General features: G+C 36.6%; 2 protein-coding genes and 2 pseudogenes across 2 annotated transcripts; 2 read left to right on the forward strand and 2 right to left on the reverse strand.

Moving 5' to 3' along the window:
* The first annotated feature begins 4,772 nt into the window (after positions 1–4,772).
* Positions 4,773–8,958, forward strand: LOC132055624 (factor of DNA methylation 1-like). Its single transcript, XM_059447541.1, has 7 exons — positions 4,773–5,670; positions 6,146–6,327; positions 6,511–6,600; positions 6,773–7,060; positions 7,224–7,442; positions 8,387–8,624; positions 8,681–8,958. The coding sequence occupies exons 1-6, from the start codon at positions 4,773–4,775 to the stop codon at positions 8,615–8,617; spliced, it is 1,908 nt and encodes a 635-aa protein (XP_059303524.1). The 3' UTR covers positions 8,618–8,624; positions 8,681–8,958.
* A 3,135-nt stretch (positions 8,959–12,093) lies between these two features.
* Positions 12,094–13,124, reverse strand: LOC132055626 (probable CCR4-associated factor 1 homolog 6; annotated as a pseudogene).
* A 1,698-nt stretch (positions 13,125–14,822) lies between these two features.
* On the forward strand, positions 14,823–18,014 carry LOC132055627 (factor of DNA methylation 2-like; annotated as a pseudogene).
* Positions 18,015–22,591: 4,577 nt separating this feature from the next.
* LOC132055625 (probable CCR4-associated factor 1 homolog 7) lies at positions 22,592–23,845 on the reverse strand. Its single transcript, XM_059447542.1, has 2 exons — positions 23,706–23,845; positions 22,592–23,619 (listed from the first exon to the last, which is right to left on the reverse strand). The coding sequence occupies exon 2, from the start codon at positions 23,535–23,537 to the stop codon at positions 22,722–22,724; it is 816 nt and encodes a 271-aa protein (XP_059303525.1). The 5' UTR covers positions 23,538–23,619; positions 23,706–23,845; the 3' UTR covers positions 22,592–22,721.
* Between the last annotated feature and the right edge of the window lie 162 nt (positions 23,846–24,007).

Below are 24,007 nucleotides of genomic sequence, written 5' to 3' on the forward strand. Positions count from 1 at the left end.
CGCATTAACCAACCGATCCAAATACCAAAACAAAACAAGATACAAAATGTGAAAATCAAATTAGAGCTAAAGTTGTTGCTTCTTTTTCGATTTTATCTCTTTTGCATTTTTCAATTTCGCCTGCATTAATCACACTTGATTGTTCTTCCATCTCCTTCATTTTCATATCACTTATTGTTCTTCCATTTCAATCTCTTTCAACATCTCGGCAATTTCGGAACTTCCACATCCTTCTTCCATCTCCTTAATTTTCTTCTCTTTTGAAGCTAATTCTCCATGCATCTCCTTCATTTTGTTCACCAACTTTGGAATAATGTATTTCGATCTTTCATCAACTTTGGAAAGATCCCTCCATCGAAAAATTTACACTTCTTCGAACCATAGTAGGCAAGACCAATATCTTCTTCGGGATTGTTGTCGGACTGGGAAGTCTTCAATGGGAGCAACACGCACCATGATCGCATCGCACCTCCTCATTCAACATTGGATCTTCTATTGTCCATACAAAGCTTATTCAAATCCAATCTTGTTTCTTCCATAGCTAACTTGAATTTTAATGGAAATTTGGGGAAAGAAATTGTAAGAATCCGATCTTGGGTAAGAATTGAAACATGAAGAGAAGAAATTTACCAAAAAAATTTGGGGAAGAACTCAATGTGGAAGAAGAGAAGAAGATGTAATTTGTGGGGATTTAAGATTGGTTGGGAATTAAAAACGTTATTTTAGTGGCAAATATACGTCCATATAGTTTTTATCATCTCAGACGAAGGAGAGTAGCTACACTTGCTAGTCCGAGTCCTTAGGTTGAAAGCGAAAATAATACACAAAAAATAAGTCAGGGGGTCATAGGACCCCCGCAAAGTTGAGGTGTGTTATGGCAAATTTGGTAATAGTTTGAGTGTGTTTTGAATACTTTTCCCAACTTTAAATATATTATAAATTTCGATTGTTTTTTAAATAACAGTTCTAACGATTACTATTTGCATACTTCGTCCGAAAATGTAGACATCTACAATAGCAACATTAAAGACTTGGGATTATTACCCTTCAAGTTTTCTTTTACCTATTTATTTATGCACTTAGTAATATTTTTAACGGAAAAAGAATAAATATGTACAATTGGAAAAGGGCTTTGTTATATTTTGGGTCCAAATAAATTTGTTTGATTGAGCACAAATATACACCGATTAAAGTTGACGAGATGGACATCTAACATTATATTTGATGAGGTGAATGGCATGCCACCTCGATTTTTCCTTTTTTTTAAAATTTCCTTCCCCTTCACAACCATTGTCACCGTTACCGCCACTAATGTCGGCGTGCTGTGCATTAAAAGGAAATAACAAAGTATTCTTAAATCACAGAGAGAAATTGGTTCTTTCTTTTTTCTGTAACCCATTTTTGGTAATCCTATGGAGATAGCCATTATTGATTGGAAAACCATTGATTCAAGAGTCGTTAAGGACGATATGTATGAGCATTTTAACGCTCCAAAATGGGCTGATTTCTTTGCCCCTGATGTTCCTGTTGATGATGATGCTTGATCCGAAATTTTGTTATTTAAGTTATTAATTTGCGCTTTCTTATCTCTCAGTTGATGAAATGTGGAAAAGGGTATTGCAATTTGAGTGTTTCTGATGGTTTTAAGAGTACTCTGTTATAAATTCTTGTGGGTAATGTTGTTTCTCCGCTCAGTCCAAGAATCAAAGATTTGCTTCATTCATGTGGGAAGGGAAATTCAATAGCCTATCTTCATTTTCCTTTTTTATATTTCCCAATTTTACTCTGTGATTTAAGAATATTATTTCCTTTTAATGCATGGCCGAACATTAGTGGCGGTAATGGTGGTGAGGGGAAAGAAATTTTAGTGGTGGAAAAGGGGTGGAGTAAAATGGGTTAGGGGTGATGAGGTGGCATGCCATGTGGCATCCACCTCATCAAATGTCAGTGCCACATAATATTAGATGTCCATCTTGGTCAATTTTAACGGTGAAAGGGTATATTTGTGCCCAAAGTATAACAATAGGGATATATTTGGACCCAAAGTATAACCAAGGGTATATTTGGCCCTTTTCCAATTGTACAGGGGTATATTTGGTCCTTTTCCGTATTTTTAAACTTGAGTATATGTATTACTCCCTTTGTCCCAATTATGCAGCATAGTTGAAATTTGAGATTCAAACTTTAAACTTTGATAGTGAATTCAGACATAAAAGTTTTAAATTTTTTTAAAATAAAATTTATATATTTGAAAATTATGTTAAAAATACTATAAAACACAATAATTAACGACTTAATATATTTAAAAGCATATAACGAAATATTGGTCAAAGAAAAACTTAACTGACTCACGAAATTCCAATGCGATATAATTTCATATTAATTTATTCTAATTAAATTATAAATGATGATAATACTAACTTTTACTACTCCAAATTAACCAACATAGAGGCATGATTTTAACCGGCGAATGAAGAATTTGATATGCATGCCAATGAAGAATTTGCTATTTTACACGTGGCATCCATCCGCCTGTAGCGGACAAAACTTTAGTGGAGGCAGTTTCTTTGTGAAGCAGAACAAGCGACACTCTTCTTTTGCTACTCATTACTTTTAGGTTATCGCTCCCTTTCGTAGAGGTCTTCTTTCTTCACTCCGTTGTTTCAATGTAGTTTTCTTTTCTTTTCTTTTTTGGCGCTGAAACATGTTGTTTTTGTTGTCTACACCTTTTTTTTCTGCCTTAGTTCTGTGGGTGTTGGGGTTTTGGAGTATTAGCGATTTGGTTTTATGATTTTACGTTTAATCGGAGATGTTATTTTGCTTCCATTTCTTTTTTTTTTGTGTCTGCGTGTGTTTGGAACACTGGGTTGGTTTTCTTGTGTTGTCTTTTAGAATGTGACCAACCCCTTAGCTAATACTTTTTTGTTAACACATGTTAGTAGGTCTTTGGCCATAGAAACCAATTGTTTTTTTACTTTATTTGGAATTTAGAAGTTGGAGTAATGTTTGGTTATAGTTTTTGCAAAGAATATTTGGTTGTTTGGATGTACTGAAATTGAAAAAAGTGAAAACATAGTTTTAGGTGTTTTTTCGGATTCCAAATACAACTTCATGGACGCTGATTTTTAAATAAAGTGAAAAAATTCTTGAAAAAGTGAAAGTCTCATGGCCAAACGGGTATGTACTGGAAGTGAAAACAGGGTTTTAGGTGTTTTTTTGGAATTTTCTTGGCCAAATGCTGTTTTTCAGATATTTTTCCAGCAAAAAGTGAATAATTCTCATGGCCAAACGGGCCCCTAGTAATCTATTGCATGGTAGAGACTTGAAACCTGTATTTATGAACTGATTCTACAGCATAAGATTGTACAGAGGCCAATGGGCTCTAAGTCAATATTTAGTAATCTTCTCCTTACCACAGTTTTAAGTATTTAAATTCAAGTGCACAAAGAACTTATCCCCCTCTCCAAGAGGCTTATGGTTGTGTTTAGTTCATGCTGTTCATTAAGGTTATGCAATAGTTTTACCCCAACTTTGATATTTTTACAAGATTTTACACTTCTGATAGAACTCTTCTTTTATTTTATTTTGAGATATATTTTCCAACAGATCTTTAATCTACTTGTTTTACTTCCTTGTCGTCTTCTGGTTCTAGTTTAGAGTTTTGGTAAATACTATTATGCCTCATCAAAGGGCAAATTGGACGGTTTTCACTGACAGCTTGGGTAGCTTTGAGTTTCAGCTTCTTAACATGTGTAGAGAGAGCTACATTGCTCACTAGATAAATTTTTTGATTCATCTTTAAAATAATTCTGACTACTGTTAGGATTTTTTAATTAGAGTAATCGGAAATAGTGCACTTTAATCGTTCACTCCCGCCCTTAAGAGTTAAGTCAATTTGCCTTGCTAATGCGAGCTTGCCCTCTATTATTACTGTACAGAGCGGAGAAGAAGCACTACTGAAGGTCATTACTGTGTTGGATCAACTACTTCAATTGGGAGCTACATTGATCACTAGATAAATTTTTTGATTCGTCTTTAAAATAATTCTGACTACTGTTGGGATTTTTTAATTAGAGTAATCGGAAATAGTGCACTTTAATCGTTCCGAGATTGAACAAATTACAAATCAGAAATTTGTTTTAACTTTCCTCTGAATATTCTTTGATTAACTTGAGGAAACGATAGGTTTTGCCTGAAACATCATAATATATTCCTCTAATATTGTTCTTCAGTCTACATTAATTATCAAGTGGTAGGTCTGGTGAATTGTCGCGAAAATGTACTGTGTCAGTTAAAACACCCTTTTATATTCAACAAGTAGTATCTATTGTCCATAATTTAATGGTGTATTTCAGCGGTATTGCTTCAGAAGCTAGTGATTTCTCTCTTTCAGTTGACTGGTAATACTTTAATTTTTGTACTTTGTTGCAGTCAATGTTTTGCACAGCAATTTCTGTATATTAACTGATTTCTACCGGTGCCGTAGGCTACTTATAACATCTTCAGCTATGATTCAAGTCCTCTAAGCTGCTTCTTTTAAAGTTTCTATATGTTAACTGATTTATTCATGCTATTTGTACCATATTCAGCTATGGTTCAAGTCCTCTTAGTTGCTCGTGCCATAGTTTCTGTGTATTTACTGATTTTTACATGTGCTGTAGGCTATTTGTAACATCTTCAGCTATGACTCAATTCCTCTTGCCGTGATATTTGTTTGTATTATACTATATGTACATTACTTAGAATTAACTCTTGTTTTATTATTAACTCAGATGAGCAGCAGCTCAGGCGAAGAATCAGATTTGAGTGATTCTGAGATTTTTGAGTTCAAAGAGAAGCCTTATGAAGAATTAAGAACCAGAAAACTGAGAGTGAAGGGTCCAAACGGGTCCCTGAGATGTCCCTTCTGTGCAGGGAAGAAAAAACAAGACTACAAGTACAAAGACCTTCTTCAACATGCTAAAGGGGTTAGCAAGGGTTCTTCTAACCGAAGAGCTAAACAGAAGGCAAACCATTTAGCACTTGTAAAGTATCTGGAAACAGACCTAGTAAATGAGGCTGAGCCAATACCTAAACGTGCTGTGACACCAGAGCATTCAGAACCTGAAAGAGATGAACTGTTTGTTTGGCCTTGGACTGGGGTTGTTGTTAATATATCAAAGGAAACCGCAAATGGAAGATCTCTAGATGACAAGGAGTATTGGTTGAAAAAGTTCTCCCTGTATATGCCTTTGGAAGTTAAGTTTTTCTGTGATAACCAAGCAAAGGTCTCTAAAGCTGTTGTGAGGTTCAATAGTGATTGGACTGGTTTTAAGGGTGCAATGGAGTTTGAGAAGTCGTTTGAAGCCTCTCACTGCAGCAAACAAGAATGGAAATCCCATAGAAGTCGCCCTGATCCAAATTTATATGGATGGGTTGCTCGAGAAGATGATTATATAGCCGAAGGGGCTATAGGAGAATATTTGCGAGAGAAGGGAGAGCTGAAGACTATCTCTGACCTTATTAAAGAAGAAAAACAGGGTAGAAAGGAAGTTATAGCGGGTCTAACCAATGAACTTGACATGAAAAATGAAAATCTGGATGAGCTGCAGACAAAATTCAATTCCAATACACTGTCTCTTCGTCAGATGCTTGAGGAGAAAGACATGCTACACCGTTCTTTTTTTGAAGGTCTTCAGTTGCAAACTTTTTCTTTTTAATTGTTTTATCTGGTATGCAGATGATATATGAAATTTATGTTTCTTATCTGATGTCCCTACCACGTGTCTGATAGGTGAGAATGTATATATGTGACATTGTAAAGTGCCAGTTCTATTTAATCTACTCTAAAATTAGCTTGTTTCATTTGTTACTTGGACGAAAGGGATTTGCTAGAGCTTGTCTGTTGTAAATGGTTTTATTCAGTATGTAACTAACTTTAAGCATCTTACATTTGCTTTGAAAACTAGTAAGGTGATTCTAGATCCTTGATTTGACAAACATCACAAGGTAAAGAGAGGCTCCTCATTTTTTTTTAATTTTTTTTTTGAAAAGTGTATTGGGGAAAGGAGGGTGTTTCCCAAGAGAGGCTCCTTTTTTGGATATTCATCAGGTAATACAAGGTGCCACTAGTTTCTAGAGTTTAACTAAAGTGTACTTGGTGCAGAATCAAGGAAGATGCAACGCCTTGCACGTGAGCATGTACAGAAGGTCCTGCTGGAGCAAGAAATGTTGAGTCTAGAATTGGAGAGCAAGAAGAAGCAGCTTGATTCTTGGAGCAGAGAACTGAATAAACGCGAAGCTTTAACTGTGAGAGAGAAGCAAAAGCTTGATGAGGAGAAGAAACAGGTATCAGATTCCAGCATGAGTCAAAATTATATATAAATATTTCTCTTTATCATGATAGAGCGACAATGATTTACATTTGCTTGTGCCTATATTATGTCGGTGGAATGTAACTTGCAAGCTTCCAGTCCTCTAAAGCCAACTCTTTTCAACTATACTGTGTTGAATTTTATTTTGTTGATTCAGAATGATGTGAGAAATTCAGCACTTCAAATGGCCTCTGTGGAGCAAAGAAAAGCTGATGAGAATGTCTTGAGACTGGTTGAAGAACAAAAGGTGTGTCATTCATAATCATGTCTCTCTCTCTTTCATGTGTTTGCGTGTATTTATTTATTTATTAAGGCTATTTCTGCATATGGTTCTTGCAAAACCTGCAAGTTGGGGTTTCTGCTATCGTTGTTAGCACAAAGTAAACAGAGCTTTACTCATGTTGATGTTATATATCCAGAGGGAGAAGGAGGAAGCCTTGAAAAAGATTCTTGAGCTAGAGCGGGACATTGATGCCAAGCAAAAGCTGGAAATGGAAATAGCAGAACTTAAAGGAAAACTAGAGGTTATGAAGCACCTTGGAGGCAATGACGATGCAGCTGTACAGAATAAGATTAAGGAGATGAATGAGGAGCTGAAAGATAAAATGGAGGAGATGGATGGTATGGAGTCCCTAAACCAGACTCTCCTTGCGAAGGAACGCCAAAGTAATGATGAGTTGCAAGATGCACGGAGCACATTGAAAAAGGTATGATATTGGGTATCAATTGCAGTAAGATTTTCAATTACTTTATGCAGTCAAAACCTTATGACATGTTGAATCCATACAAGCATTTGATGGTGATGTAGTTTCTTGTTGTAACATTGTATTACTTATCATGCTGAGTTATTTGCAATAATCCTCTCTTTAGGGATTGCTTGAGATATTGAGCAGTGGGCGAGCCCATATTGGGATAAAAAGAATGGGGGAAATTGATTCAAAGGCCTTTCATAATGCATTGAAGCTGATATTTCCAAGTCAGGAAGCTGAGATCAAGGCCATAGAACATCTTTCTCTGTGGCAGGCAAAAATACAAGGTCCTGACTGGCATCCCTTTAAAACAATCAGGGTTGATGATTCAAATGTAGAGGTTTGTTCTTTGATTTGGCTTTTGTTCTTTGATTTGGCTATTTCAGTGTATCCCTTTTTCTGCCAATTTAGTTCCTTCTGTTAAAGAGTTATATATGGCATCAAGAGTTTGAGTTTAAGGACTCAGGACTTCTCTTGCTCTTAGTATCCAAGGTCGTCTATTCTTTTTTCTCATTTGCATCTGGTCAATGTGGAAGAGCTTCACTAAAGGGCAAAGTGTGCTGCCTCTCCTTAAACCTTAGTTAGATAAGCAATTTTACCCCTATAATATTTACGTGTGAAGCACACCCCGCGAACCCCTCTGCACGAGGGCCACAGTGGAGCTCTCCCACATCTTTCCCTGCTGTGACTTGATACCCTAACCTTATATTTGGAGATGGAGGTTGTCACTTGATCAACCCTCCTTAGGAGAAATATGGGATCTCTTCTCCCATATTCCAAGTATAAAGACACCGGTAATCTCCAAGTAGCATTGTATTATGAAATCTTAGGTCTGCTTCTTCTTCGTCTTTTTCTTTAAGAATATTTGGAAAGAATAATGTTAAGAATTCTTCTTTTAAGTTTTCTCTTCTCAAAATACCTAAATTGCCCCTCGCAAAATCACATTTGCAATCATCAATGTAATTTTGTTACAACAGTAACATTTATGTAATCTAATAGAAATGATGTTATGATTACAATGTTTGTTTGAATAGTTTAGGGTCACCTTGACTGCTCAAAATAACTAGAGGGTTAAATTGCTTACCTAATTGAAGTTTACTGCTCGGTATCTTTTATGAAAATATTTTGGATACTACCAGAAGAAAAAAAAAACTTGCATTTTTGTCCCAAAAATATACTATCCATACTGCTTTACAGCAATTAAACAAGCAAAAGAAAGAGGGGGAGAACCCTTGTCATGTCGTGTTGATAGCTTGGAGTGTGACCATTAGGCTGCAAATGCAGAGAGTAATAGATGAGAATGATGAAGAAATACGAAAGCTAAAGGAGGAATTGGGGGATGAAATTTGCGATGCGGTGACTGCAGCTCTGAAGGAGATAGAGGAATACAATCCAAGTGGTAGGTACGCAGTTCCTGAGCTATGGAATTTCAAGGAAGGAAGGAAGGCCACACTGAAGGAAGTAATCAGTTTCATTTTCAAGCAATTGAAGACGCAAAAACGCAAGAGGGCATGATAGTTAGGTGCTTTTCTATCTCCTCTCCTTTCTCTGGTTGTCAGATGGGATTCCTGCTTTCAGGGATGTACCAGAGTAGTTACTTTTTGATAGTGGATGTACATATGCACTTTTGGGATTCAGATATTTGCATGTTTGCAATGTGGTTGGCATGTCTTGCTGCAGGACTAGTTCAGGTAGCCCCTATATGTTTTTTAAGATGCCTGTAAAACCACGACTCAGTGGAGATTATCCTTTTGTGGGGCTTGACTGTTTGCAGTTGAAAATATGATTATCGACTCTTATATGCGGCTGATAAGGGTGCTTTAAAATGTTCAATTGTCATTTGATTTCATTTGAAACTGTGTTCTGCAATCAGATTTTCTGTCCTTCGAGAGAGAATGCATAGTCCAATACCAAGTATCTAGAAATATGACAGCTCTATATCCAGTGTACAGCATGGCGTGTTAGATGAAATTCTGTGCAGGTTTCACGTGGGAATATCCAAAGTATGCAATTTTGTCTTATAACCAATAGTGGCCTACTTCGAAGGGTGAAAGATCACTCATCTACTAAACCCCATGTCATTCAACTGCCTTCCCCCAAAATGAAGAATGCCAACGGAGAAAGAGAATAAAACCAGTTATTTTATTGGGAGAAAAATGTCTTATAACCAATAGTGTTCACTATAGTTCCTGGTGTTCACCTCAATGCAATTAACTAGAAAATCCCAAGGAAGTCTTCAAAGGACAATCCTCTCAGTTATTTGTCTTGTGTATGTGAGATGAGAACATTTGCATGTCGATCCAAGTAAAAAATATTCACTCTTCAGGATTTGGGTTTAGCTACACGGCCTGTATAGCCAAGGATGGTGCTGTCTATTTGCAAGACATCAGTCTTAAGGGGCTAGTGGAGCAGCACAAGTAAGATAAATATACAGCTAGAAGCCTAGAACTATAGTCTTAACTAATTCAGCCATTATTCAACCCAGACTACATCCAAGGTATAAAGCCCAGTTAAAGAACACAACACATCCGTAAGAGGAAAGCCTATCAGAGTATTTTCTTTAATAGAACTGGACAACATTTGACTATGCTGATAGCATTTTACCGTACATGCTTCTCACTGAGAAGTCATCAATGGTCAAGAGTTACAGCGCCTAATAAAACACCACCAAGCTTAGAGGTATTCATTGTTTTAATGACAATAAGAATAAAACACAGGAGGGTCCGACCTTCAGAGTGAACCCTCTGTTAGACCAATTGCAATGGTTCCAGTCAATAAAATTACTAATAAATTGGACTTTGAGCCCATGTTATCATTTACATTAACATAAAATATGTCATAACCAAACAAGCCAACAGGATCCTGCTCCTCAAAACATTAGGAAGTCTGTAGTTCAGCACACGCCCATGTTTATGTATGACGCAAACAGAAGCTTCAGTCCCTGCAGTGGCACATGAAGTATTATACCAATATTTTCTCTGTCTGCTAAACCAAAAACTGAGCACTAAATTTGCCTAGAAATGAACTGTTATTTGCAGCCTGTAGGTTAGCAAACAGAAACCTGAAATACGTTTTCACCATTCTGATTCATAACAAAGGTTAATAGAACCCTGTGTCCCAAACGGGTTAACTAAATAGGGAAAATCATCAAATGGTGGCACAAACAGGTTTTCTAGCCTCCTGATCATTCTACTAGTCAACGTATAACGTTTACAGTCTCAACAAACCACGAAAGCCTCCATGGAAAATTTTGAGATATTGACTCTTCTAGTCTCAAACCCTTCCAAGTATTTACTTCAACTGTACCTGAACAAGTTCTTCAATAGTGGATCAGGTCCAAACATGATATCAGTCAGTAAACCCATTTTTTGGGATTTGAGGCAAACATCTTACATCAGAAAGGTAAAAAGCAGTTGTCTTTTCGCTAATCAACGCAGGATGGGACATTTGGAAATAGTTTTCAATCTGAGATTTCCAGTTTACAAAGACTTAAATAACAAGCTCGCGCAAAAGTAGATTAAAACTACACGGCAGCAAGTATCAGGTCTTATCTTTGATTCACAAGACTTGAATAACAAGCTTGCGCAAAAGTAGATTAAAACTACATGGCAGCAAGTATGCGATCTTTTGATTCACAAGATAAGACCTGTAAGTGACATGCTATAATAATAATAAACTTAGTGACATGCTATAATAATAAACTAAGGATTTTTTTGCCACTATGCTTTTTCATACACACAAAGCAGCAACATAGAGGCCATTGTTGATTTCTTGAGCTCATTACACAATCTGTAATGTAGCTACGCACTTGTTGCTGTATATCAATGAAGTACTTATACCAATAAAAAAACAAGTTAATGATCTCCTTTCCACATCCTGGCTGTCCATTACCCTTGCTCTAATTCAACGTTTTTTTCAAACTCACACTACAAATTCAGGAGTCCAACAGCCACATACACTCAAAGCCTTGTACCCCACGGAGTACAGAAGAATATCATCTGAATCAACTGGTCTTTCAACAGAAAGAATCAGCAGCTCAACGAACTTCCTTAATCTGAAGTAACTGTGAATTAGCATTATTTGTCACCATTGCGGACAACTAAATATGTCAAAGTGAGAGTCCTCTTACGTAATAGTTCAAACAAAAACTGCAAGGACAAACTCAGAGAACCCAGGTACCTCTTCCTCCCTCCTCGGAACAAACAGCCACTCCGCAAGCAATACAAGGAAAAAGGAAAACCAATTATGCATACATAGCTGTAAATCAGAAAACAAAGATCCTCGTTCTTCCAGAGTGATGCAATATGCTAAGTTGCTAACCAATGTTATCCTCTATATGATTTACGCGGGACAAGTGAATTTCAATAGTCTAATGCTACATGTGGTAAAACAATAAGATGGAATCATGAACAAGAGTGATAGTTCTAAACTGCAACTAGGGAAGAGATTATCCAGAGACTCTCTCCTAATCTCTCTTTTCTTTCTCTGCTAAAATTGGGGGAAGTCTTTTTGAAAGTACACGGCTACACGTAATCCCTACACGTAGTAACTATACAGGAGCCTCTTATTGGTTGTATATGATGTCGTAATTTATGTTCAGTTATTCACCATAAAATTTATCCTCAGTTAGAAGGAACACCTTGATTGAGGATAATCATTTCATTCCACAAGTGAGGATGACAGTCATGGACAACACCATTTTTTCCCAACTCCAATCAACACGTCACAACAGCACAAAAGTATTACTCGATGCACAACATTCTATCCTTGCATATGCTTCTCCCATAGCTCAATCGAAAAGCAGAGGGAAAAATCAGAACAAACCTGGAAGCTACCAGCTAACACCCATATATGAAAGCTTCAGCAATCATACCTTTCTTATCCTGGAGCAAAACAATGAGCACTAACATCGAAAAGATAACACTGACAAATGGAAATATACACGAATTGATGTTTAATAGCAGCGGAAAGGAAGGAAGAAAAGAGTCGTATCAAACGAAAATAAGGTGGACATTATAAATAACCACAAACTTTTTTAACAAAAGTATACATTGGATGTGTGGCATCATACATCACACACAAGTAATAAACATCTATCATTCTTTAATTTTTTTTTTTTTTTTTTTTCATTGCCCATCTTCAACACCTAAACCATACAACACACCGGCATACTTGTCCAGTGAACCGCTAAAGAAATGTTCTTTCAACTTCCTAAACGTACAAGCGGTAAGCAAGCTATCTGAACCCGCCTGATGACAAATACCAACTCTCTCAACCTCCAACAGCTCTGCAAGCTTGTTCAATCCACCATGAAGACTGTTGCAAAACTTCATCAAATGCTTGATATCAAAAAGGACAGGAAAATACAAATTGATCAACGTAAAAAACCCTTCTTGCGTATCAGGCAAATCCTGACAAGTCAACAACTTTACCAGGTATCCAAAATCATAACCACTATGAAACGTAACCCAACACACACTATCATTCAACACAATCCCCGACGACATCAAAAGCTCACCAAAACGCTTAGCATCAATTCCTTTTCATTATTCATCTTAAAATCAATACGGCTTTGCGCAACAACTCAATCGAATCATTACAAAAACATCCTCAAGTTAGGGTTGAATTCACGAAAATTAAACTGCCAAATACAATATTTATCAGTCCCACATTTAGGCAAATTACCATTTTCATCCGAAAAAGTCAACCCTAACTGAATCAATTTTAACATATCCACATTATCCTTTAAGGTTTGGTAATGATAATCATTTCTATTCTTAAAATTCCCGACCGGTCGGATAACAACACCTGGAAACTCAGTATCCATTGCAATGTAAGGAAATTCATCAACAATTTCACGCATTAACGCAAATTCTTCTTCCAGATTGTCATTCCAAACCTCTCTAATGTGAATCGAATCAGTTTTCGGCAAAATCGACATTTTTAAATGAAATGACTAAATTACCCTCAAAATTCCGACGAATGGCGGGAATAAATACGGATCTCTTTGAATCCCTTAGATCTGCAAAAACAAGGTGAAATTAACAAAAATAGGCCAAATAGAAACAAAGTCACATATAATAACCAATAGATCCTTGGAAATTTACCTTTCTATAAATAAAGATTGAAACTCTCAACCATAAATCGACATTTTTCAAAGAAATGACCAAATTACCCTCAACAATTCCGACGAATCGCCGGAATAAATACGGATCTCTTTGAATCCCTTAGATCTGCAAAAACAAGGTGAAAATTAACAAAATTAGCCCAAATAAACAACAAATTCGCATATAATAACCAATAGATCGTTGGAAACTTACCTTTCTATAAATAAAGATTGAAACTTTCAACAATAAATCGATGATTGAAACATATATAAATAAATGGAGAGAGCGATTTGAAAGATTAGGGTTTGAGTATGTTATGTACCGGAGATGGAAGTGGGAATTTTTTGGGGGAGAAATCGATTTAGGGATTTAGAAGTGGATTTGGGGATTTTAGGGAATTGTAGTCGTTGTGGGGTAGAATAAGGAGAGGCACGTGCAGGTCACATGGTCTGAATTGGAGGGCCAGGATCATTTCATTAAAAGGGACATCCGACGGCTGAGAGTTAAAGGGCCAGCTTTTTACAGTTGGGCCACGATTTGGATTGAGGGAAAATTATATATATCAGCCCAACTGATTGAGAAGGAGTCAGTTAGAAATCTGGTATAAATATATCTTCTCTTCTTCCTCATTGACAATTATTAATAAAATTCCCCAATTTCACTCAAATCCTATAATTCTACCCTAATTACATTGCAATTGGTATCAGCGCCACGTCTTGGCACCGCAAATTACAGAAATGGCAATCACAGAAACACGAGCAAAAACTACAGAAGAAAAGGTCAAAAAAATCGAAGCTCAACTTCAAACATTCATGGCGGAATCCACACGAAAATTCAATTCTAACGGGTCCAAACTGGATGATTTGGGAAAGAAGCTGGACTTGGTCATGGATAAACTGCACCAAGGAGCTACAAACACAGCTGGAATACTTGGTAGTGAACCAGGTGAACCTCATCGAACAAGGGCGGTTGGAACTGTCTTCACATGTGGAAGAATCTAGAAGAAGAAATGGTGCAGGGCAGTTAGATAATCCCATCGACCTCAGCATAACAGTTACCAATCCAGGGTGGAGTTTCCTTACTTTGATGGAGCAACAGGGTCAGATCCTTGTTCTTGGCTGAGTTAATGTGAAAGATACTTTAGTTACAATAACATGATGGAGCAAGGGGTGTCAAAAAATGTAGAAATGTGACCTAGGTTTCATGATCTTGACTTTTCTTGGCTAAGCCTTCAACTTGTGTTAAGGGGTGTCAACAGTGTATACATACCTATAAAATCAAAATTTACTATATATACAATGTTAGCAATAACATCACAGATAGAAAGCAAAAGTTAGAGGAATCAGTCCTGCATTTGAGTGGGGAGGCTGAGGCTTGGTATTTTGCCTGAAGAAATTTGTAAAAGGTTTCAGGATGCTGAAACTGGCAAGTTCAACCTTATAGGGGAGTTTAAGAAAATTGAGCAAAAGGGAACAGTCAATGAATATTTAGAGAAGTTTGAAGAGCTTAAAACATGGGTACTGATAAGGAATCCAGCTATGATAATACTAATATTTACTACTATTAAATAACCAACATATAGGCATAATTTTAACAGGCCAATGAAGAATTTGATATGCACGCCAATGAAGAATTTGCTATTATACACGTGGCATCCATCCGCCAGTAGCGGACAAAACTTCAGTGTAGGCAGTTTCTTGGTGAAGCAGAAAAAGGACGGACACTCTTCTTTTGCTACTCATCAGTTTTAGGTTTTTGTTGTTTCTACTCCATCAAAGCATATTATTTCCATACACATTTCTGTTTTCAACTTTATCGCTCCCTTTCGTAGAATGCAGAAGATAAAACCCTTCTTCTTTCTCCACTTCCTTGTTACAGTGTCCTTTTCTTTTCTTTCCTTTGGCGCGCTGAAGCATGTTATTTTTGTTGTCTACACCTTCTTTCTGCCTTCGTTTTGCTTAGTTCTGTGGGTGTGGTGGTGTTTGGGGTTTGCAGTATTAGCGATTTGGTTTTATGATTTTACATTTAATGAATAGAGATATATGACCCTACGATGACCCTCTGCATACATGAGTTATTCTGACATTAACACAAAGACGATCTGGTATATTTTGTACAGGGTCATTTAATAAATTCCACCCTGTTATTTCGCTTCCATTTCATTTTTTGTGTGTGTTTGGAATACTGGGGTTTCTTGGGTTGTCCTTTAGAATGTGACCAACCTTTTAGCTATAACTTTTTAGTTAACACACGGTACTCAAATGTTAGCAGGCGTGTGGCCATAGAAACCAAATGTTTTTTTTTTTTTTTTTACTTTATTTGGAATTTTTGAGCACCGGAGTTGAAGATGGAGCTGTGTTTGGTTATACTTTTTGCAAAATAATATTTGGTAATTTGTGTAATCGTTTGTCCATGAAAACCAAATATTTTTCACTTTATTTGGAATTTAGAAGTTGGAGTTGAAAATGGAGTTATGTTTGGTTATAGTTTTTGCAAAGAATATTTGGTTGTTTGAATGTACTGAAATTGAAAAAAGTGAAAACATGTTTTTAGGTGTTTTTTCAAATTCCAAATACAACTTCATGGCCAAACGAATAAAGTGAAAAAAATTTCCAGAAAAAGTGAAAAATTCTCATGGCGAAACGGGTATGTATCGGAAGTGAAAAAAGTGAAAATAGGGTTTTAGGTGTTTTCCAAATTCCAAATACAACTTCAAGTTGTTTTTGGAATTTTCATGGCCAAATGCTGACTTTCAGATATTTTTCGGAAAAAAGTGAATAATTCTCATGGCCAAACGGGCATGTACTGAAAGTGGAAGTGAAAAAAGTGAATTTAGGTGTTTTCCAAATTTCAAATACAACTTCAAGTTGTAATTGGAATTTTCATGGCCAAATGCTGATTTTCAGATATTTTTCCAAAAAAAAAAGTGAATAATTCTCATGGTCAAACGGGTCCTTAGTAATCTATTGCATGGTATAGACTTGAAACCTGTATTTATGAACTGATTCTTCAGCATAAAATTGTGCAGAGGCCAATGGGCTCTAAGTCAATCTTCAGTAATCTTCTGCTTACCACAGTTTTAAGTATTTAAATTCAAGTGCACATAGAACTTATCCCCCTCTCCAAGAGGCTTATGGTTGTGTTTAGTTCATGCTGTTCATTAAGGTTATGCATCAGTTTGTCTAGTAACCATGAACCCCACCCTTGATATTTTAACAAGATTTTACACTTCTGATAGAATTCCTCTTTTATTTTATTTTGAGATATATTTTCCAAACAGATCTTTAATCTACTTGTTTTACTTCCTTGTCGTCTTCTGGTTCTAGTTTAGAGTTGTGTAAATTCTATTATGCCTCATCAAAGTGCAAATTGGACGGTTTTCACTGACAGCTTGGGTAGCTTTGAGTTTCAGCTTGTTAACATGTGTAGAGAGAGCTACATTGATCACTAGATAAAAAATTTGATTCATCCTTTAATATAATTCTGACTACTGTTAGGATTTTTTAATTAGAGTAATCGGAAATAGTGCACTTTAATCGTTCCGAGATTGAACAAATTACAAATCAGAAATTGGTTTTAACTTTCCTCTGAATATTCTTTTATTAACTTGAGGAAACGATAGGTTTTGCCTGAAACATCATAATATTTACTCTAATATTGTTCTTCAGTCTACATTAATTATCAAGTGGTAGGTCTGGTGATGACGCGAAATTATACTGTGTCAGTCAAAACACCCTTATATATTCAACAAGTAGTATCTATTTTCCATAATTTAATGGTGTATTTCAGTGGTATTGCTTCAGAAGCTAGTGATTTCTCTTTTTCAGTTGACTGGTAATACTTTAAATTTTGTACTTTGTTGCAGTCAATGTTTAGCAGAGCAGTTTCTGTATATTAACTGATTTCTACTGGTGCCGTAGGCTACTTATAACATCTTCAGCCATGATTCAAGTCCTCTAAGCGGCTTCTTTTAAAGTTTCTATATGTTAACTGATTTATGCATGCTATTTGTACCATATTCAGCTATGGTTCAAGTCCTCTTAGTTGTCTGTGCCATAGTTTCTGCGTATTTACTGATTTTTACATGCGCTGTAGGCTATTTGTAACATCTTCAGCTATGACTCAATTCCTCTAAGTTGCTTGTTTAAGATTTACCTTGATTTGCCGTGATATTTGTTTGTGTTATACTATATGTACGTTCCTTAGAATTAACTCTTGTTTTATTGTTAATCTAGATGAGCAGCAGCTCAGGCGAAGAATCAGATTTGAGTGATTCTGAGATTTTTGAGTTCAAAGAGAAGCCTTATGAAGAATTAAGAACCAGAAAACTGAGAATGAAGGGTCCAAACGGGTCCCTTAGATGTCCCTTCTGTGCAGGGAAGAAAAAAACAAGACTACAAGTACAAAGACCTTCTTCAGTATCATGCTAAAGGGGTTAGCAAGGGTTTTTCTAACCCGAAAGGATGCTAAACAGAAGGCAAACCATTTAGCACTTGTAAAGTATCTGTTGAAACAGACCTAGTAAATGAGGCTGAGCCAATACCTAAACGTGCTGTGACACCAGGAGTTTCAGAACCTGAAAGAGATGAACTGTTTTTGGCCTTGGACTGGGGTTGTCGTTAATATATCAGAATAAACCGCAAATGGAAGATCTCTAGATGACAAGGAGTATTGGTTGAAAAAGTTCTCTAACCAATGAACTTGACATGAAAAATGAAAATCTGGATGAGCTGCAGACAAATTTCAATTCCAATACGCTGTCTCTTCGTCAGATGCTCGAGGAGAAAGACATGCTACACCGTTCTTTCTTTGAAGGTCTTCAGTTGCAAACCTTTTCTTTTTAATTGTTTTATCTGGTCTGCAGATGATATATGAAATTTATGTTTCTTATCTGATGGCCCTGCCACGTGTCTGATAGGTGAGAATGTATAGATGTGACATTGTAAAGTGCCAGTTCTATTTCATCTACTCTAAATTTAGCTTGTTTCATTTGTTACTTGGACGAAAGGGATTTGCTAGAGCTTGTCTCTTGAAAATGGTTTTATTCAGTATGTAACTAACTTTAAGCATCTTACATTTGCTTTGAAAGTGATTCTAGATCCTTGTTTTGACAAAGATCACAAGGTAAAGAGAGGCTCCTTTTTTTTTTTTTTTTTGAAAAGTGTATTGGGGAAAGGGAGGTTGTTTCCTAAGAGAGGCTCCTTTTTTGGATATTCATCGGGTAATACAAAGTGCCACTAGTTTCTAGAGTTTAACTAAAGTGTACATGGTGCAGAATCAGGGAAGATGCAACGCCTTGCACGAGCATGTACAGAAGGTCCTGCTGGAGCAAGAAATGTTGAGTCTAGAATTGGAGAGCAAGAAGAAGCAGCTTGATTCTTGGAGCAGAGAACTGAATAAACGCGAAGCCTTAACTGTGCGAGAAAAGCAAAAGCTTGATGAGGAGAAGAAACAGGTATCAGATTCCAGCATGAGTCAAAATTATATATAAATATTTCTCTTTATCATGATAGAACGACAGTGATTTACATTTGCTTGTGCCTATATTATGTGGGTGGAATGTAACGTGCAAGCTTCCAGTACTCTATATTATGTGGGTGGAATGTGGGAGAACCCTTGTCATGTCGTGTTGATAGCTTGGAGTGTGACCATTTGGCTGCAAATGCAGAGAGTGATAGATGAGAATGATGAAGAAATAAGAAAGCTGAAGGAGGAATTGGGGGATGAAATTTGCGATGCGGTGACTGCAGCTCTGAAGGAGATAGAGTACAATCCAAGTGGTAGGTACGCAGTTCCTGAGCTATGGAATTTCAAGGAAGGAAGGAAGGCCACACTGAAGGAAGTAATCAGTTTCATTTTCAAGCAATTGAAGACGCAAAAACGCAAGAGGGCATGATAGCTAGGTGCTATCTCATCTCCTTTCTCTGGTTGTCAGATGGGATTCCTGCTTACATCTAAACTTGCTCTTACTTTAGGGATGTACCAGAGTAGTTACTTTTTGATGGTAGATGTCTATATGCACTTTTGGGATTCAGATATGTGTAAGTTTGCAAGTTGGTTGACATGTCTTGCTGCAAACTAGTTCAGGTAGCCCCTATATGTTTTTTAAGATGCCTGTAAAATCCCGACTCAGTGGAGATTATCCTTTTGTGGGACTCGACTGTTTGCAGTTGAAAATATGATTATCGACTCTGATATGCGACTGTGAATGGTAATTTAAAATGTTCAATTGTCTCTTTCGATTTTATTTGAAACTGTTCTGCAATCAGATTTTCTGTCCTTCGAGAGGAGAATACATAGTCCAATACCAAGTATCTAGAAATATGACAGCTTTATATCCAGTGTACAGCATGGCGTGTTTAGATGAAATTCTCTGCAGGTTTCACGAGGGAATATTCAAAGTATGCAATTGTGTCTGGCCTACTTCGAAGGGTGAAAGATCACTCATCTACTAAAGCCCACGTCATTCCCCTGCCTTCCCCCCAAATGATCAATGCCAACGTAGAAAAATAATAAAGCCAGTTATGTTATTGGGAGAAAATGTCTTATAACCAAGAGTGTTCACCTCAATGCAATCAGTTAAGAAAATCCCAAGGAAGTCTTCAAAGGACAATCCTCTCAATTATTTGATTTGTGTACGTGAGATGAGAGCATTTGCATGTCGATCCAAGTAAAAAATTCACTCCTTTTCAGGATATGGGTTAGCTACACGCAGAAGGTGAATCTAAACTTTTTAAAACATGAGTGCACTCAAGAGAGAAGGAAAAAAAGGTATTAAATGGGGATTTGATCCTTATTCCTCTTAGTAAATAACTGAGCGTTTAACCAAGTATACCATGAAGCTTTTTTGTAGCTCATCAAGTAATATTAGATCAATTCCAAAAAATATCTACATAAAATATCTAGTTTTGCGGAAAAATCATGAGTTCACGTGTCCAAAATTTGTACATAAATTCGCCCCTGGCCCGTATAGCCGAGGATGGTGCTGTCTATTTGCAAGACATCACCGGTCTTAAGGGCCTAGTGGAGCAGAACAAGAAGATAAATATACAGCTCGAAGCCTAGAAATATAGTCTTAACTAATTCGGCCATTATTCAATCCAGACCACATCCAAGGTATAAAGCCCAGTTAAAGAACACAACACATCCGTAAGAGGAAAGCCTATCAGAGTATTTTCTTTAATAGAACCGGACAACATTCGACTATGCTGACAGCATTTTACTGTACATGCTTCTCACTGAGAAGTCTCTGTTAGGCCAATTGCAATAATTCCAGCCAATAAAATTACTAATAAATTGAACTTTGTGCCCATGTGTCATTAACATAGTCATAACCAAACAAGCCAACAGGATCCTTGCCCCTCAAACCATTAGGAAGTCTGTCGTTCAGCACACACGCAAACAGAAGCTTCAGTCCCTGCAGTGGGGGAAGAGAGCTTATTTCCAAGAAGTTCCTATCATATGAAGTATTATACCAATATTTTCTGCGTCTGCGAAACCAAAATCTGAGCACTACATTTGCCTAGAAATGGACTGTTATTTGTATGTTAGCAAACAGAAACCTGCCATACGTTTTTACCATTCTGTTTAAAAGCATATGCTATTCATAACAAAGGTTAACAGAACCGTGCACCCCAAACGGGTTAACTAAATAGGGAGAATCATCAGATGGTGGCATAATAAAGTTTTCTATCCTCCTGATCACTCTACTAGTCAAGGTATAATGTTTACAGTCTCATCAAAGCACGATAGCCCACACGGAAAATTTTGAGATATTGGCTCTTCTAGTCTTGAACCCTTCCAAGTATTTACTTCAACTGTACCCGAACAAGTTCTTCAACAGTGGATCAGGTCCTAACATGATATCAGTCAGTAAACCCACTTTTTGGGATTTGAGGCAAACATCTTACATCAGAAAGGTAATAAGCAGTTAATCTTTTCGTTAATCAATGCAGGCTGGGACATTTCGAAATAGTTTTCAATCTGAGATTTCCAGTTTACAAAGACTTGAATAACAAGCTTGCGCAAAAGTAGAATAAAACTACATGGCAGCAAGTATCCAACATCTTTTGGTTGAGAAGATAAGACCTGCAAGTGACGTGTTATAATAATAAACAATTTTTTTACCACTATGCTTTTTCATACACATAAATCAGAAACATAGAGGCCATGGTTGATTTCTTGAGCTCATTACACACTGTAATGTAGCTACGCACTTGTTGATGTATATCAATGTAGTACTTTTACTAATAAAAAAACAAGTTAATGATCTCCTTTCCACATCCGCGCTCTCTTTTACCCTTACTCTAATTCAACGTTTTTCTCAAACTCATACTACAAATTCAAGAGTCCAACAGCCAAAACACTTGAAGCCGTGTAAGTTGTAACCCACAAAGTACAGAAGAATATCATCAGAATCAACTGGTCTTTCAACAGAAAGAATCAGCAGCTCAACAAATGTCCTTAATCTGAAGTAATTGTAATTAGCATTATTTGTCACCACCGCGGACAACTAAATATGTCAAACTGAGAGTCTTCCTACAGAACAGTTCAAACAAAAACTGCAAGGACAATGTAACAGCCATAGCTCAGAGAACCTAGGTACCTCTTCCTCCCTCCCTCCGAAAGGAAAAATGAAAACCAATTATGCATGCATAGCTGTAAATCAGAAAACAGAGATCGTCGTTCTTCCGGAGTGATGCAATATGCCAACCAATGTTATCCTCTATATGATATATGCGGGACAAGTAAATTGCAAAACTCTAATGTACCATGTGCTAAAACAATAGATGGAATCAAGAACAAGAGTGATAGTTCTAAACTGCAACTAGGGAAGAGATTATCCAGAGAATCTCTCTTTTCTTTCTTTACTAAAATGGGGAAAATCTTTTCGAAAGTACGTGGCTACAGGTAATCCCCACACGTAGTAACTATACAGAAGCCTCTTATTGGTTGTAATGATGTTGTAATTTATGTTCAGTTATTCACCATAAAATTTATCCTCAGTTAGAAGGAAAACCTTGATTGAAGATAATCATTTCATTCCACAAGTGAGGATGACAGTCATGGACAACACCTTTTTTTCCCAACTCCAATCAACACGTCACAGCAGTACAACAGCACAAAAGCATTTCTCGATGCACAACATTATATCCTTGCATATGCTTCTCCCATAGCTCAGTCGAAAAGCAGAGGGAAAAATCAGAACAAACCTGGAAGCTACCAGCTAGCGCCCATATATGAAAGCTTCAGCAATCATACCTTTCTTATCCTGGAGCAAAACAATATGCACTAACATCGAAAAGATAACATTGACAAATGGAAATATGCACGAATTGATGTTTAATAGCAGCAGCAGAAAGGAAGGAAGAAAAGAGTCATATCAAACCAAAATAAGGTGGATATTATAAATAACCACAAAACCTTTTTTAACAAAAGTACACATTGGATGTGGCATCATACATCACACACAAGTAATAAACATCTATCCTTCTTTAATTTTTAATTTTTTTTCATTGCCCATTTTCAACACCTAAACCATACAACACACCGGCATACTTGTCCAGTGAACCGCTAAAGAAATGTTCTTTCAACTTCCTAAACGTACAAGCCGTAAGCAAGCTATCTGAACCCGCCTGATGACAAATACCAACTCTCTCAACCTCCAACAGCTCTGCAAGCTTGTTCAATCCACCATGAAGACTGTTGCAAAACTTCATCAAATGCTTGATATCGAAAAGGACAGGAAAATACACATTGATCAACGTAAAAAACCCTTCTTGCGTATCAGGCAAATCCTGACAAGTCAACAACTTTACCAAATATCCGAAATCATAACCACTATGAAACGTAACCCAACACACACTATCATTCAACACAATCCCCGACGACATCAAAAGCTCACCAAAACGCTTAGCATCAATTCCCTTTTCATTATTCATCTTAAAATCAATACCGCTTTCTCGCAACAACTCAATCGAATCATTCGCGAAAACATCGTCATTAGGGTTGAATTCACGAAAATTAAACTGCCAAATACAATATTTATCAGTCCCACATTTAGGCAAATTACCATTTTCATCCGAAAAAGTCAACCCTAACTGAATCAATTTCAACATATCAACATTATCCTTTAGGGTTTGGTAATTATAATCATTAATATTCTTAAAATTCCCAACCGGTCGGATAACAACACCTGGAAACTCAGTATCCATTGCAATGTAAGGAAATTCATCAACAATTTCACGCATTAAAGCAAATTCTTCTTCCAAATTGTCAATCCAAACCTCTCTAATGTGAATCGAATCTGTTTTCGACAAAATCGACATTTTTCAATGAAATGACCAAATTACCCTCAACAATTCCGACGAATCGCCGGAATAAATACGGATCTCTTTGAATCCCTTAGATCTGCAAAAATGAGAAGAAATTAACAAAATTAGCCCAAATAAACAACAAATTCACATATAATAACCGATAGATCCTTCGAAACTTACCTTTCTATTTCTATAAATAAAGATTGGAACTTTCAACCATAAATCGATGATTGAAACGTATATAAATAAATGGAGAGAGAGAGATTTGAAAGATTAGGGTTTGAATAGAACCGATGTGAGGAGGCGAAGAGGGATATGAATATGAATTTTCTAGGGCAAAATCGAAAGACCTTTTTTGTTTTTGATTTTCTTTTTTGTTTTTTTGTTTTTGCTTTTTTTTTTTTTTTTTTTTAAAAAAAAAAATAAGGTTATGCTATACTCTAGAGGGAGAAAAAGAGATGGGGCCCTCCCTTCTTGTCCAC

This window comes from Lycium ferocissimum, chromosome 5 (assembly GCF_029784015.1).
Source record: "Lycium ferocissimum isolate CSIRO_LF1 chromosome 5, AGI_CSIRO_Lferr_CH_V1, whole genome shotgun sequence".
Classification (NCBI taxonomy): domain Eukaryota; kingdom Viridiplantae; phylum Streptophyta; class Magnoliopsida; order Solanales; family Solanaceae; genus Lycium; species Lycium ferocissimum.

Excerpts from the sequence above, each read along its gene's own strand:
- LOC132055625 (XM_059447542.1), bottom strand. The coding sequence starts at position 23,537 with ATGTCGATTTTGTCGAAAACAGATTCGATTCACATTAGAGAGGTTTGG.
- LOC132055624 (XM_059447541.1), top strand. The coding sequence starts at position 4,773 with ATGAGCAGCAGCTCAGGCGAAGAATCAGATTTGAGTGATTCTGAGATT. Across the intron at positions 6,328-6,510 it reads TTGATGAGGAGAAGAAACAG|AATGATGTGAGAAATTCAGC; the intron begins GTATCAGATTCC and ends TTGTTGATTCAG. Across the intron at positions 6,601-6,772 it reads GACTGGTTGAAGAACAAAAG|AGGGAGAAGGAGGAAGCCTT; the intron begins GTGTGTCATTCA and ends TTATATATCCAG.